At 46.2% G+C, this 16,382-nt stretch overlaps 1 protein-coding gene across 1 annotated transcript in view; it reads left to right on the top strand.

The window, feature by feature from the left end:
- Positions 1-3,823: 3,823 nt before the first annotated feature.
- LOC106598353 (cullin-associated NEDD8-dissociated protein 1-like) overlaps positions 3,824-16,382 on the top strand; it is a 74,976-nt gene continuing 62,417 nt past the window's right edge. The window contains 2 exon segments of the mRNA XM_045700203.1: positions 3,824-4,172; positions 10,193-10,336. Coding sequence (XP_045556159.1) covers positions 4,105-4,172; positions 10,193-10,336 — 212 coding nt within the window. The 5' untranslated portion in view covers positions 3,824-4,104.

Here is a 16,382-nt window from a genome sequence, read left to right as displayed (position 1 = left end):
CAGTCTGCTCCCGTCCCCCTATAACAAACTCACTAGTCTGGTCCCGTCCCCTATAACAAACTCACTAGTCTGGTCCCGTCCCCCTATAACAAACTCACCAGTCTGCTCCCGTCCCCCTATAACAAACTCACTAGTCTGGTCCCGCCCCCTATAACAAACTCACCAGTCTGGTCCCGTCCCCCTATAACAAACTCACCAGTCTGCTCCCGTCCCCCTATAACAAACTCACTAGTCTGGTCCCGTCCCCTATAACAAACTCACTAGTCTGGTCCCGTCCCCTATAACAAACTCACCAGTCTGGTCCCGTCCCCCTATAACAAACTCACCAGTCTGCTCCCGTCCCCCTATAACAAACTCACCAGTCTGGTCCCGTCCCCCTATAACAAACTCACCAGTCTGGTCCCGTCCCCCTATAACAAACTCACCAGTCTGGTCCCGTCCCCTATAACAAACTCACTAGTCTGGTCCCGTCCCCCTATAACAAACTCACTAGTCTGGTCCCGTCCCCTATAACAAACTCACCAGTCTGGTCCCGTCCCCCTATAACAAACTCACTAGTCTGGTCCCGTCCCCTATAACAAACTCACCAGTCTGGTCCCGTCCCCCTATAACAAACTCACCAGTCTGGTCCCGTCCCCTGTAACAAACTCACTAGTCTGGTCCCGTCCCCCTATAACAAACTCACTAGTCTGCTCCCGTCCCCCTATAACAAACTCACCAGTCTGGTCCCGTCCCCCTGTAACAAACTCACCAGTCTGGTCCCGTCCCCCTATAACAAACTCACCAGTCTGCTCCCGTCCCCCTATAACAAACTCACCAGTCTGGTCCCGTCCCCCTATAAGAAACTCACTAGTCTGGTCCCGTCCCCCTATAACAAACTCACCAGTCTGGTCCCGTCCCCCTATAACAAACTCACCAGTCTGGTCCCGTCCCCCTATAACAAACTCACCAGTCTGGTCCCGTCCCCCTATAACAAACTCACTAGTCTGCTCCCGTCCCCCTATAACAAACTCACTAGTCTGGTCCCGTCCCCCTATAACAAACTCACCAGTCTGGTCCCGTCCCCTATAACAAACTCACTAGTCTGCTCCCGTCCCCCTATAACAAACTCACCAGTCTGGTCCCGTCCCCCTATAACAAACTCACTAGTCTGGTCCCGTCCCCTATAACAAACTCACCAGTCTGGTCCCGTCCCCTATAACAAACTCACCAGTCTGGTCCCGTCCCCCTATAACAAACTCACCAGTCTGCTCCCGTCCCCCTATAACAAACTCACTAGTCTGGTCCCGTCCCCCTATAACAAACTCACTAGTCTGGTCCCGTCCCCCTATAACAAACTCACCAGTCTGGTCCCGTCCCCCTATAACAAACTCACCAGTCTGGTCCCGTCCCCCTATAACAAACTCACTAGTCTGGTCCCGTCCCCTATAACAAACTCACTAGTCTGGTCCCGTCCCCTATAACAAACTCACTAGTCTGGTCCCGTCCCCTATAACAAACTCACCAGTCTGCTCCCGTCCCCTATAACAAACTCACCAGTCTGGTCCCGTCCCCTATAACAAACTCACCAGTCTGCTCCCGTCCCCCTATAACAAACTCACCAGTCTGGTCCCGTCCCCCTATAACAAACTCACCAGTCTGGTCCCGTCCCCCTATAACAAACTCACCAGTCTGGTCCCGTCCCCCTATAACAAACTCACCAGTCTGGTCCCGTCCCCTATAACAAACTCACTAGTCTGGTCCCGTCCCCCTATAACAAACTCACCAGTCTGGTCCCGTCCCCCTATAACAAACTCACCAGTCTGGTCCCGTCCCCCTATAACAAACTCACCAGTCTGGTCCCGTCCCCCAATAACAAACTCACCAGTCTGGTCCCGTCCCCTATAACAAACTCACTAGTCTGGTCCCGTCCCCTATAACATACTCACTAGTCTGGTCCCGTCCCCTATAACAAACTCACTAGTCTGGTCCCGTCCCCCTATAACAAACTCACTAGTCTGGTCCCGTCCCCCTATAACAAACTCACTAGTCTGGTCCCGTCCCCCTATAACAAACTCACTAGTCTGGTCCCGTCCCCCTATAACAAACTCACTAGTCTGGTCCCGTCCCCCTATAACAAACTCACTAGTCTGGTCCCGTCCCCCTATAACAAACTCACTAGTCTGGTCCCGTCCCCCTGTAACAAACTCACCAGTCTGGTCCCGTCCCCCTATAACAAACTCACCAGTCTGGTCCCGTCCCCCTATAACAAACTCACTAGTCTGGTCCCGTCCCCTATAACAAACTCACTAGTCTGGTCCCGTCCCCCTATAACAAACTCACTAGTCTGGTCCCGTCCCCTATAACAAACTCACTAGTCTGGTCCCGTCCCCTATAAGAAACTCACCAGTCTGGTCCCGTCCCCCTGTAACAAACTCACTAGTCTGCTCCCGTCCCCCTATAAGAAACTCACTAGTCTGGTCCCGTCCCCTGTAACAAACTCACCAGTCTGGTCCCGTCCCCTATAACAAACTCACCAGTCTGGTCCCGTCCCCCTATAACAAACTCACTAGTCTGGTCCCGTCCCCCTATAACATACTCACTAGTCTGGTCCCGTCCCCTATAACAAACTCACCAGTCTGGTCCCGTCCCCCTATAACAAACTCACCAGTCTGGTCCCGTCCCCCTATAACAAACTCACCAGTCTGCTCCCGTCCCCTATAACAAACTCACCAGTCTGGTCCCGTCCCCTATAACAAACTCACCAGTCTGGTCCCGTCCCCCCAATAACAAACTCACCAGTCTGCTCCCGTCCCCCTATAACAAACTCACTAGTCTGGTCCCGTCCCCTATAACAAACTCACTAGTCTGGTCCCGTCCCCTATAACAAACTCACTAGTCTGGTCCCGTCCCCTATAACAAACTCACCAGTCTGGCCCCGTCCCCCTATAAGAAACTCACCAGTCTGGTCCCGTCCCCCCTATAACAAACTCACCAGTCTGGTCCCGTCCCCCTATAACAAACTCACTAGTCTGGTCCCGTCCCCTATAACAAACTCACCAGTCTGGTCCCGTCCCCCAATAACAAACTCACCAGTCTGCTCCCGTCCCCCTATAACAAACTCACTAGTCTGGTCCCGTCCCCCTATAACAAACTCACTAGTCTGGTCCCGTCCCCTATAACAAACTCACTAGTCTGGTCCCGTCCCCCTATAACAAACTCACCAGTCTGGCCCCGTCCCCAATAACAAACTCACCAGTCTGGTCCCGTCCCCCTATAACAAACTCACCAGTCTGCTCCCGTCCCCTATAACAAACTCACTAGTCTGCTCCCGTCCCCCTATAACAAACTCACCAGTCTGGTCCCGTCCCCCTATAACAAACTCACTAGTCTGGTCCCGTCCCCCTATAACAAACTCACCAGTCTGGTCCCGTCCCCCTATAACAAACTCACTAGTCTGGTCCCGTCCCCCTATAACAAACTCACCAGTCTGGTCCCGTCCCCCTATAACAAACTCACCAGTCTGGTCCCGCCCCCTATAACAAACTCACCAGTCTGGTCCCGTCCCCTATAACAAACTCACCAGTCTGGTCCCGTCCCCCTATAACAAACTCACTAGTCTGGTCCCGTCCCCTATAACAAACTCACTAGTCTGGTCCCGTCCCCTATAACAAACTCACCAGTCTGGTCCCGTCCCCTATAACAAACTCACCAGTCTGGTCCCGTCCCCCCTATAACAAACTCACTAGTCTGGTCCCGTCCCCTATAACAAACTCACTAGTCTGGTCCCGTCCCCCTATAACAAACTCACTAGTCTGGTCCCGTCTCCCAATAACAAACTCAACTTTGACCCCAGTAGCGAAATCGCCTGGTTCTGCAGCTCCTCCTCTCTGCAGAGCAAAGTGAGATCTCCATTCAAACACATCCAAAACTCCGCAGGATGAGACTAAATTCTCTGCTATTCCGCCGCTGATCATCACTTCGCTCCATCGAAAGGAAAGTGACAGTGGAAACTGAATCGATTTCAATCGTTAAGAGAAGTAAATAGGTAAATAAGTGGATAAGAATTCCGCCCCGTGATACTGACTAGTGGTTGCTAGCAGGCTACTCCAACAGACTGCAAACATGGCGAGCGCCTCATACCATATCTCTAATCTATTGGAAAAAATGACATCAAGCGACAAGGATTTCAGGTAAATACAATATTCTAACAGTCTATGCATTTGAAATGACGCTGTGATTCTGAACTTTTACTCAAACCGGTATCGTCCCATATGAAAACCCTGCAAGTTAGCTAGCTAGGCCTCAAATCAATTCTGTCATTTGGCTAGTCTGCTAACGTTCGCTAGCTAGCTAGCTAACTAACAATGTTAACCACTCGCTATAAACAGATTCTTGCGAGGAACCCACATTAACATTTTGACATTATATTTATAATTTGTCAGTTTTGCAAAGTATATAGCTAGCTAGTTACATTTAACACTGTCATGTTGCTAACTAGCTGGCTAATTCGCTCTGACAGTCGTTACTGTCAACGCTAGCTAGTAAACTAGCTAACGTTTTGAGGTAGAAAACGTTATCGAATTTAGCTAGCTAACTCAACCAAGTGGACTACACTAGTTAGCTAGTTTGTTAACTAAGTAGTTAGCTAAAAAGGCATTGCACATATCCCAGCAGTCTACAAATGCCATATCAATGATTGCTTAGCTAACGTTAGCTAGCCACAGTACATCCATAACATAATTCAGCCAGCATGTTTATGTTTTTGGCTGCTCGGGGAGTCAAAATGTAGTTCATGTATGTAGTTAGGTAGTTAGCTGATTTAGCTAGCTTTGAAGCATACCACTACCTCACTGTCAGGTGGTTTATATAAACCATACCAAACACACAATCAGAACCAACGAACTAGAAACAACTTGATTGACTTCCAAACCGTGAATTAGTCTGCAGCCATATCAACTTCACATTAGAGGAACACTTGTTTTTACAGAAAATATGATGATGTAAGCCAGCATTCTGCTCTTCACAATTCTGTTACAGTTGCCAGGAGTCATGAACTTACCTGTATAACTACACAGCATACATGTATAACTACATAGTCGTAATCTACCACCTGATAAATGTTTCAGTTTTTTCACTACAGAGATCATCTTAGATGTGTGCACCTGTGGGAATCCAAAGCTGCGTTCCTGTTGTCTTGTTCTGGTGTTTTCCAGTGTTTCCCACACCTGTAGAGATGATAGATAGGTAGACACAAAGTCATTTGTCACTGACATTTGCTCTGAAATGTCAGATGTTACAACTATAAAACATATTGAAAGTAACCAGTCCCCTGACATACTGAGTGTGCCCCAATAATATGTAATGTCTCTCGGGCCCATCTCTGAAACGGTTTACCATAACCATGTATTAACCTCACCCCCAGGCTCAATTGCTAGAGTGAGCCGTCTGGTTGGATGAGATTTCCTATGCACGTGTGGGAACTCCTAGCCTCTCTTCTTTCTTGTCAACTTAGGCTACTTCCCAGATTCTCAGTCTTGCCAATAACTCTACAGGTCCCAGACTATTTCAGGTTCATAATAATGACTAACGGTGGCTTGTGTTCTGTGGTACCTGGGGTGGGACGGTGAGAAATGGTACAGGACTATTTTACAGGAAGCCTGTTCCACTGTGTGCCCCCATTGCCTTCTAGTTTTGAGGGATTGCTTATACAGCTGCCAAAAGCATGACTTGACACCAGCTCACTGGATTATCCATCATGGTTGAATGACATTGTAAATCCACCTCTAGAATCAGAACTCTGAAGTGAATCAGTCAAGAAATAGCTGTTGAGAGTTTAGGCCTAACCTCTGAGCCTGACGGTGGGAGTGGAGCCTGACGGTGGGAGTGGAGCCTGGCGGTGGGAGTGGAGCCTGGCGGTGGGAGTGGAGCCTGACTATCTGACATTTGTGTCAGTTTTAGGCCTATTTGAATTTGAGTTCTAACACCACATTATAGAGGGAGTAAAGGGGTGCTCCTTGCTTCTGCACGTTTGCATGATGACATCATTATTAGCAGGGTGAAATCAATGGCCTTTCACATTTGAGTGGGAGGTCTAATGTTATCCACTCTGTCATGTTTGTGTAGGTGTGAGTCTTGTCCTCGTCTAATTTAGGGCCCTTTATAATGAGGGTGGTGGAGAACGAGGACGGAATCAACTAAATGATTTGAACTTGTTAGACTGTGTTCATTTGGCCAAGATTATTATAAAACATGAACAAAATGTATCAGTGATTTGTATTTTCCTTCAGCTGGGGAAAGCCCCTGTCTGTGTGTGCCCGTTTGTCTACCACTAAGTGTAGCAGTTAGCGATGATGCTAATAATGACAACAGTCTTCTGGTAGATGGAAAGGCTTTCCCAAAAACCTTCTCAATTAAATGTTAACTACAAGGACCCTTCCTGGCAGAATGATATGTATAATGATGATGATTTGCATCAATTATTAGCAATCACATGTGTGCTACAGAAACACCGCTAACCAAACAAGTCTCTTGCTGGTGCCACAGATTTATAGGGTATCTACACCCCAAAATGAGCATTTCTTAGATTTTACCCAGACCTCAAAAGTGGACTTAGAACATCACATAAAAAAAATACAAAATTAAGTGTGATTTTTGACAGAAAAAACTTGAAAAAAACTAAACAGAGAATTGAATTTTGGGTAAAATAAAATAGATTTTCTAAGGTCCTACTAATGTTTATCTAGTGTGGTGGTGGTACCGTGGTGGTACCGTGGTAGTGAAGATTGATTTCCACTATAGAAGATCACCCCCTGGTAGAAAGTGTTTTCCCACGCACCAGTTTAGAGAGAGAGAGAGAGAGAGAGGAGTGTGGGTGCTCCAGCCCAGTACCTCATGCTGTGGGGCTGCCGCTCTGTGAGTGTGGGTGCTCCAGCCCATTACCTCATGCTGTGGGGCTGCCGCTCTGTGAGTGTGGGTGCTCCAGCCCATTACCTCATGCTGTGGGGCTGCCGCTCTGTGAGTGTGGGTGCTCCAGCCCATTACCTCATGCTGTGGGGCTGCCGCTCAGTGAGTGTGGGCCATGGACCTCATGCATTATTCATTATTTTTCTCTCTTCCTTCTCGCTGTCCCTCTTGTTTAAAAAGCTTCTTGCGTTCCGATGAGGGGGGGGACGACGACGCGTCAGAGATTATCAAACGAGCCTAGTGTTGAGGAGCATAGTATTTAGGAAAAGGTCTTTCTTGAATCACACCAGGAGTTCTTTGATGTGTTAAGATGGAGACAAGATGGTGTCTTAAAGCTGATCTTGTGTGATGTATACTCCCATGTATTAAATTGGATTTGATGGTAAAAGTTACCCCACCACTCTAAGAGATCAGAGCTGGTCTGTCTGGTATCATCTAGTGCTTTAGGCTTCAATCGTTCCTCTCCTCGGAGATAGTAGCTTGATCTTTGTACTAGTGTTGATTTGCTTTGGCTTCTAATGTCAGAGCACTTGACTTGTTACCTTCTCTTGGCTCAGTGGTGTTAACCCTTTGGAGGGTTCCATTCTCTTAGCTCAGTGGTGTTAAAACCCTTTGGAGGGTTCCATTCTCTTAGCTCAGTGGTGTTAAAACCCTTTGGAGGGTTCCATTCTCTTAGCTCAGTGGTGTTAAAACCCTTTGGAGGGTTCCATTCTCTTAGCTCAGTGGTGTTAAAACCCTTTGGAGGGTTCCATTCTCTTAGCTCAGTGGTGTTAAAACCCTTTGGAGGGTTCCATTCTCTTAGCTCAGTGGTGTTAAAACCCTTTGGAGGGTTCCATTCTCTTAGCTCAGTGGTGTTAAAACCCTTTGGAGGGTTCCATTCTCTTAGCTCAGTGGTGTTAAAACCCTTTGGAGGGTTCCATTCTCTTTGCTCAGTGGTGTTGAAACCCTTCGGAGGGTTCCATTCTCTTAGCTCAGTGGTGTTAAAACCCTTTGGAGGGTTCCATTCTCTTAGCTCAGTGGTGTTAAAACCCTTTGTAGGGTTCCATTCTCTTAGCTCAGTGGTGTTAAAACCCTTCGGAGGGTTTGGCCGGTCGGGCTTTCCTTGGCTCATTGTGCTCTAGCGACTCCTTGTGACAGGGCCGGGCGCATGCAAGTTGACCCCGGTTGTCAGTGGAACTGTGTTTCCTCTGACGCATTGGTGCTGCTGACATCCCGGTCAAGCAGGCGGTGTGATAAAGAGGTAGGCGGCCAGGCGGGTCATGTTTTGGAGGACGCATGACTTCGCCTCTCCCGAGCCCTTTGAGGAGTTGCAGAGATGAGCCAAGGGATGTAATTCAGGGAAAAGGGGGGTATGCTTGTGGCCATACCACCCTGAACACGCCTGATTAGCACTGGGACGGGAGACCGCCTGGGAGAATACCAGGTGCAGTAAGCTATATAAAATAACAACATAGAAATAGACGTGGCGCGAACGATGTTCCCTAATGCTGGAAGGTGGGCCTCTGCTCTAGAAGATTCTTTAGTTGGATGTCTTATGAACATATAACATCATAACCCTGTTAGTCTAACTGGGTCTTCTTCCTCCCTGTGTGTTCCTGTAGATTAATGGACTAGTTTTTCAACCACTCTACACATTTCTTGTTAACAAACTATAGTTTTGGCAAGTCGGTTAGGATATCTACTTTGTGCAGGACACAAGTAATTTTTCCAACAATTGTTTACAGACAGATTATTTCACTTATAATTCACTGTATCACAATTCCAATGGGTCAGAGGTTTACATACACTAAGTTGACTGTGCCTTTAAACAGATTGGAACATTCCAGAAAATGTCATTGCTTTAGAAGCTTCTGATAGGCTAATTCACATCATTTGAGTCAATTGGAGGTGTACCTGTGGATGTACTTCAAGGCCTACCTTCAAACTCAGTGCCTCTTTGCTTGACATCATGGGAAAATCAAAAGAAATCAGCCAAGACCTCAGAAAATAAATTGTAGACCTCCACAAGTCTGGTTCATCCTTGGGAGCAATTTCCAAATGCCTGAAGGTACCACGTTCATCTATACAAACAATAGTACGCAGGTATAAACACCATAGGACCACGCAGCCATCATACCGCTCAGGAAGGAGACGCGTTCTGTCTCCTAGAGATGAGCGTACTTTGGTGCAAATCAATCCCAGAACAACAGCAAAAGACCTTGTGAAGATGCTGGAGGAAACAGGTACAAAGTATCTATATCCACAGTAAAACGAGTCCTATATCGACATAACCTGAAAGGCCGATCAGCAAGGAAGAAGCCACTGCTCCAAAACTGCCATAAAAAAGCCAGACTACGGTTTTCAACTGCACATGGGGACAAAGATGGTACTTTCTGGAAAAATGTCCTCTGGTCTGATGAAACAAAAATATAACTATTTGGCCATAATGACCATTATGTTTGGAGGAAAAAGGGGGAGGCTTGCAAACCGAAGAACACCATCCCAACTGTGAAGCACGGGAGTGGCATCATCATGTTGTGGGGGTGCTTTGCTGCAGGACGGACTGGTGCACTTCACAAAATAGATGGCATCATGAGGAAAATAAAATTATGTGGATATATTGAAGCAACATCTCAAGACATCCATCAGGAAGTTAAAGCTTGGTCACAAATGGGTCTTCCAAATGGACAATGACCCCAAGCATACTTCCAAAGTTGTGGCAAAATTGCTTAAGGACAGAAAGTCGAGGTATTGGAGTGGCCATCACAAAACCCTGACCTCAATCCTATAGAAAATGTGTGGGCAGAATTGAAAAGTGTGTGCGAGCAAGGAGGCCTACAAATCTGACTCAGTTACACCAGCTCTGTCAGCAGGAATGGGCCAAAATTCACCCAACTTATTGTGGGAAGCTTGTGGAAGGCTACCCAAAACGTTTGACCCAAGTTAAACAATTTAAAGGCAATGCTACCAAATACTAATTGAGTGTATGTAAACTTCTGACCCACTGGGAATGTGATGAAATAAATAAAAGCTGAAATAAATCATTCTCTCTACTATTATTCTCACATTTTCACATTCTTAAAATAAAGTGGTGATCCTAACTGACCTAAAACAGGGAATTTTTCTTGGATTAAATGTCAGGAATTGTGAAAAACTGAGTTTAAATGTATTTGGCTAAGGTGTATGTAAACTTCTGACATCAACTGTATATAACATCATAACCCTGTTAGTCTAACTGGGTCTTCTTTCTCCCTGTGTGTTCCTGTAGATTCATGGCCACCAACGACCTGATGTCGGAGCTGCAGAAAGACTCCATCAAGCTGGACGATGACAGTGAACGCAAGGTGGTCAAGATGATCCTCAAGCTACTGGAAGACAAAAACGGAGAGGTCCAGAATCTGGCCGTCAAGTGGTGAGAGATCTCTGCCTCTCTGTGTGTGTGTGTGTGTGTGTGTGTGTGTGTGTGTGTGTGTGTGTGTGTGTGTGTGTGTGTGTGTGTCTCAGGGTTTCCATTAGGAAAATGTGGCACCGGACAACGTGACCGGGAAGGTTTTAATTTACAGGCTATTATTTGAGATATTTACCGGACCCATATGCGTTGGGGTGCATAACCCATTAGGGCATCATGTAGGAAAGTGTTTTTTTAACATCCATTGTGAATGATATACACTGCTCAAAAAAATAAAGGGAACACTTAAACAACACAATGTTACTCCAAGTCAATCACAATTCTGTGAAATCAAACTGTCAACTTAGGAAGCAACACTGATTGACAATAAATTTCACATGCTGTTGTGCAAATGGAATAGACAACAGGTGGAAATTATAGGCAATTAGCAAGACACCCCCAATAAAGGAGTGGTTCTGCAGGTGGTGACCACAGACCACTTCTCAGTTCTTATGCTTCCTGGCTGATGTTTTGGTCGCTTTTGAATGCTGGCGGTGCTTTCACTCTAGTGGTAGCATGAGACGGAGTCTACAACCCACACAAGTGGCTCAGGTAGTGCAGCTCATCCAGGATGGCACATCAATGCGAGCTGTGGCAAGAAGGTTTGCTGTGTCTGTCAGCGTAGTGTCCAGAGCATGGAGGCGCTACCAGGAGACAGGCCAGTACATCAGGAGACGTGGAGGAGGCCGTAGGAGGGCAACAACCCAGCAGCTGGACTGCTACCTCCGCCTTTGTGCAAGGAGGAACAGGAGGAGCACTGCCAGAGCCCTGCAAAATGACCTCCAGCAGGCCACAAATGTGCATGTGTCTGCTCAAACAGTCAGAAACAGACTCCATTAGGGTGGTATGAGGGCCCGACATCCACAGGTGGGGGTTGTGCTTACAGCCCAACACCGTGCAGGACGTTTGGCATTTGCCAGAGAACACCAAGATTGGCAAATTCGCCACTGGCGCCCTGTGCTCTTCACAGATGAAAGCAGGTTCACACTGAGCATGTGACAGACGTGACAGAGTCTGGAGACGCCGTGGAGAACGTTCTGCTGCCTGCAACATCCTCCAGCATGACCGGTTTGGCGGTGGGTCAGTCATGGTGTGGGGTGGTATTTCTTTGGGGGCCGCACAGCCCTCCATGTGCTCGCCAGAGCTAGCCTGACTGCCATTAGGTACCGAGATGAGATCCTCAGACCCCTTGTGAGACCATATGCTTGTGCGGTTGCCCCTGGGTTTCTCCTAATGCAAGACAATGCTAGACCTCATGTGGCTGGAGTGTGTCAGCAGTTCCTGCAAGAGGAAGGCATTGATGCTATGGACTGGCCCGCCCATTCCCCAGACCTGAATCCAATTGAGCACATCTGGGACATCATGTCTCGCTCCATCCACCAACGCCACGTTGCACCACAGACTGTCCAGGAGTTGGCGGATGCTTTAGTCCAGGTCTGGGAGGAGATCCCTCAGGAGACCATCCGCCACCTCATCAGGAGCATGCCCAGGCGTTGTAGGGAGGTCATACAGGCATGTGGAGGCCACACACACTACTGAGCCTCATTTTGACTTGTTTTAAGGACATTACATCAAAGTTGGATCAGCCTGTAGTGTGGTTTTCCACTTTAATTTTGAGTGTGACTCCAAATCCAGACCTCCATGGGTTGATAAATTGGATTTCCATTGATTATTTTTGTGTGATTTTGTTGTCAGCACATTCAACTATGTAAAGAAAAAAGTATTTAATAAGATTATTTCATTCATTCAGATCTAGGATGTGTTATTTTAGTGTTCCCTTTATTTTTTTGAGCAGTGTATTAAAGTCCTTACAGTAAGCTATTTGAAAAATCTTTCCAACAGTCTCCCCTTGGATAATAATGACTAGTCGTCGGTGTGAAAGAGCGATGGAAGTTATAGACCTACTGCTGCATTGGCCTATAGGCTGTGAGTTCCATGCGCTAATTTCTTTAGCCACCAATGGACCACAGTGTATCAATGTGTCCATATGACAGAGAGGCTGGTGATCTGGCATTAGTTGACTTTTTTAAACTTTGAGATTTTTCTCATTTTAATTCAGATTATGATTAATCACGTGACAGTGATTTTGATAAACAAATGTTTAAAAAAAAATTTATGAAACTGTTCCACGAATATGCGCATATGAAAATCATAACTGACATGCAGAACGGTAGAAGTGGTAGGATAAATTGTATGCTTCCCCAAACTTGAAAATCACGTGCTGCCTATGAAGTCTTCAATCACTGAACAAAAAATGTAAACGCAACAGGCAACACTTTTACTGAGTTACAGTTCATATAAGGAAATCAGTCAATTTGAAATAAATTCATTAGGCCCTAATCTATGGACTTCACATGACTAGGCGGGTGCAGCCAATCAGAATGAGTTTTTCCCCACAAAAGGGCTTTATTACAGACAGAAATACTCCTCAGTGTCATCAGCTGTCTCAGACGATCCCGCAGGTGAAGAAGCCGGATGTGAAGGTCCTGGGCTGGTGTGGTTACACGTGGTCTGTGGTTGTGAGGCAGGTTAGATGTACTTGTAAGTCGCTCTGGATAAGAGCGTCTGCTAAATGACTTAAATGTAAATGTACTGCCAAATTCTCTAAAACAATGTTGGAGGCGGCTTATGGTAGCGCAATGAACATTCAATTCTCTGGCGACAGCTCTGGTGGATATTCCTGCATTCCGCATGCCAATTGCACGCTCTCTCAAGTTGAGACATCTGTGGCATTGTGTTGTGAAAAACTGCACATTTTAGTGGCCTTTTCTTGTCCCCCAGCACAAGGTGCACCTGTGTAATGATATTGCTTTTTAATCAGCTTCTTGATATGCCACACCTGTCAGGTGGATGGATTATCTTGGCAAAGGAGAAATGCTCACTAACAGGGATGTAAACTCATTTGTTTACGTAAAAAGCTTTTTCTGCGTACTGAACATTTACCGGATCTTTAATTTCAGCTCATGAAACATGGGACCAACACTTTACATGTTGATTTTATATTTTTGTTCAGTGTAAAATAATTGCCTCCACCTTTCTATGGTTGGATTTAGCCTTTAGGTTACTCTAAAAACAAGGAAAAACATGCCTCATAATATGTAATAAAACATTCGGGTTAAAAAACCATTAAGTATGTAATCAAAATGCGTATGGCCTAAAGCTTCCATTGTAAAGTGGTGGGAGACGCACTGACAGCTTTTATTCCTGCACTTGAATGGGAGACGCTCTTCAATTACCAGTTGAGAAATACAAATATTAGCTCTTAATCGAGCACCAAAACTGTTTTGAACACAAACAAATAGCATTTAAAATGAATGTGCAATAAATGGGCTTCTGGAAGCACATGTTTTACTCCGGCAGCAACAAGCTGAGGAGCTGCAGGAGAAACCCCACTCTGTAGGTTATGATAGTTGTGTTGGATAAATAAGATGCATTGATGACTAACCAAAATACACACAGGCCAATTTAATTCCCAAAATGATGCAAATGAACCTATAGACCAATAAGCGTGACGGTCATTAGTTTATTATTTTGTAATGGGTTTGGTTTTCACCTGGCCACTTTGGCCGGCAACAGTTTATTATACATTTTTTGGCTTTTCATGTTTTTCTATAACGGAAACCCTGGTGTCTCTGTCTGAACTTCAGGCACCATTATAGAGGTTTAAACATGGCTGTCAAACACTGAGACTGAGAGAGGGGCTGAATCACCTGACTGACTGGCTCGGCCCTGTGGGAGACTATCTAGACCCTAACCATCTGTCTGCCTCTGTCTGTCTCTCTGCCTCTGTCTGCCTCTGTCTGTCGCTATGTCTTTCTGCCTCTTGTCAGTCACTGTCTGTCTCTGTGTCTTTCTGCCTCTCTGTCACTGTCTTTCTGTCTCTGTCACTCTGTCGCTTATGTCTTTCTGTGTCTGCCTCTGTCGCTATGTCTTTCTGCCTCTCTCTGTCGCTATGTCTCTCTGCCTCTCTCTGTCGCTATGTCTTTCTGCCTCTCCCTCTCTCTGCCTCTCTCTGCCTCTGCCTCTCTCTGTCGCTATGTCTGTCTGCCTCTGTCGCTATGTCTCTCTGCCTCTCTCTGTCGCTATGTCTCTCTGCCTCTCTGTCGCTATGTCTTTCTGCCTCTCTGTCGCTATGTCTCTCTGCCTCTCTCTGCCTCTGCCTCTCTCTGTCGCTATGTCTCTCTGCCTCTCTCTGTCGCTATGTCTCTCTGCCTCTGTCTTTCTGCCTCTGCCTCTCTCTGTCGCTATGTGTCTCTGCCTCTCTCTGCCTCTGTCTTTCTGCCTCTGCCTCTCTCTGTCGCTCTGCCTCTCTGTCTTTCTGCCTCTGCCTCTCTCTGTGGCTATGTCTCTCTCTGCCTCTGCTTCTCTCTGTGGCTATGTCTCTGCCTCTCTCTGTTGCCATGTCTCTCTGTTGCCATGTCTCTCTGTGGCTATGTCTCTCTCTGTCTCTGTCTTTCTGCCTCTCTCTGCCTCTGCTTCTCTCTGTGGCCATGTCTCTCTCTGCTGCCATGTCTCTTTCTGCCTCTCTGTCGCTATGTCTTTCTGCCTCTTGTCAGTCACTGTCTGTCTCTGTCTTTCTGTCTCTGCTTCTCTGTCGCTATGTCGTTCTGCCTCTGCCTCTCTCTGTCGCTGTCTTTCTGTCGCTATGTCTCTGCCTCTCTGTCGCTGCCTCTCTGTCGCAATGTCTTTCTGCCTCTGTCAGTCACTCTGTTACTATGTCTTTCTGCCTCTCTGTCTTTCTGTCTCTGTCGCTATGTCTTTCTGCCTCTCTGTCTTTCTGTCTCTGTCGCTATGTCTTTCTGTCTCTGCTTCTGTCAGTCACTCTGCCTCTTTCTCTCTGCCTCCGTTTCTCACTCTCTTTCATTCATATCGTTTCACAACACTATGGACAGTGTTATTGAATAACCCTGTTTGCTTCAGTTTGCGTGTCTTATTGTATATTTCATGTCAGAGCAGCATTGGTTTTATCTTCCTTGCCCCAGCTAGGGGATATGTCTCGGTGCTTATGAGCCAGCGGCAGTGTGATCGTCTTGGCTCTCACTCTCAACAAACCATTAGAATTAGGCTTTTAAGGGATTATGTGATCAATAAGAAGATTAATTAAAATTCATCTCTCTAGGCTGTATTTCTCACACATTTCTAATGTTAATATAGGCTACAGTAACACTGCAGTTTGCCTGCTTTCGTATCGTTGCCATTTTGAAGTAGTAATCTACTCTGTTGTATGTCGTGAATGCAGAATGTAAGAAAGGCGCTGTGCCTCTTTGTGGACTGGCTGCACCACTATGTAAGAAAACAAACACAAAAGTATATCATTTTAAGGCCATTTTTTTGTTGCTCTAGATTGCAGTAAATGGCAGTTACAGGTGTTAAAAAACCCCCGCAAAGATCTCTCATTACAGAGATGAAGGATCAGGTGACACTGACCTGGATGGCTAGAACAAGTAGGCTCAACTGATGATGTACTGTGTAATAAACGGGTCTCTTCCTCTCTCTGCTGCTGATAAGAGGCCCTAAAACTGTCTGGTTGAGGCACTCAGCCTAACTGGTAATATGGTAGTGTGTTACTCAGTCTGTTCTGATTAAACAACAGCCCTTTTTAAACAAGGGACCCACTTCACATGGTTCACAGTGGGGTAACAAGGTGGTTTTATCATGACATTCGATTAACTCTGGACTAGCTTCTGTTGGAACGAGAGAACCAGTTAGATTGTGTTGTGTTCCAGCCTGGGTCTGTTGGTCAGTAAGGTGAAGGAGTACCAGGTAGTTTATATTGATATATATATTGTGTTGTGTTCCAGCCTGGGTCTGTTGGTCAGTAAGGTGAAGGAGTACCAGGTAGTTTATATTGATATATATATATTGTGTTGTGTTCCAGCCTGGGTCTGTTGGTCAGTAAGGTGAAGGAGTACCAGGTAGTTTATATTGATATATATATATTGTGTTGTGTTCCAGCCTGGGTCTGTTGGTCAGTAAGGTGAAGGAGTACCAGGTAGTTTATATTGATATA

Source organism: Salmo salar, chromosome ssa17 (assembly GCF_905237065.1).
Source record: "Salmo salar chromosome ssa17, Ssal_v3.1, whole genome shotgun sequence".
NCBI classification, from domain to species: domain Eukaryota; kingdom Metazoa; phylum Chordata; class Actinopteri; order Salmoniformes; family Salmonidae; genus Salmo; species Salmo salar.
This window is presented reverse-complemented; position numbering and strand designations above follow the sequence as displayed.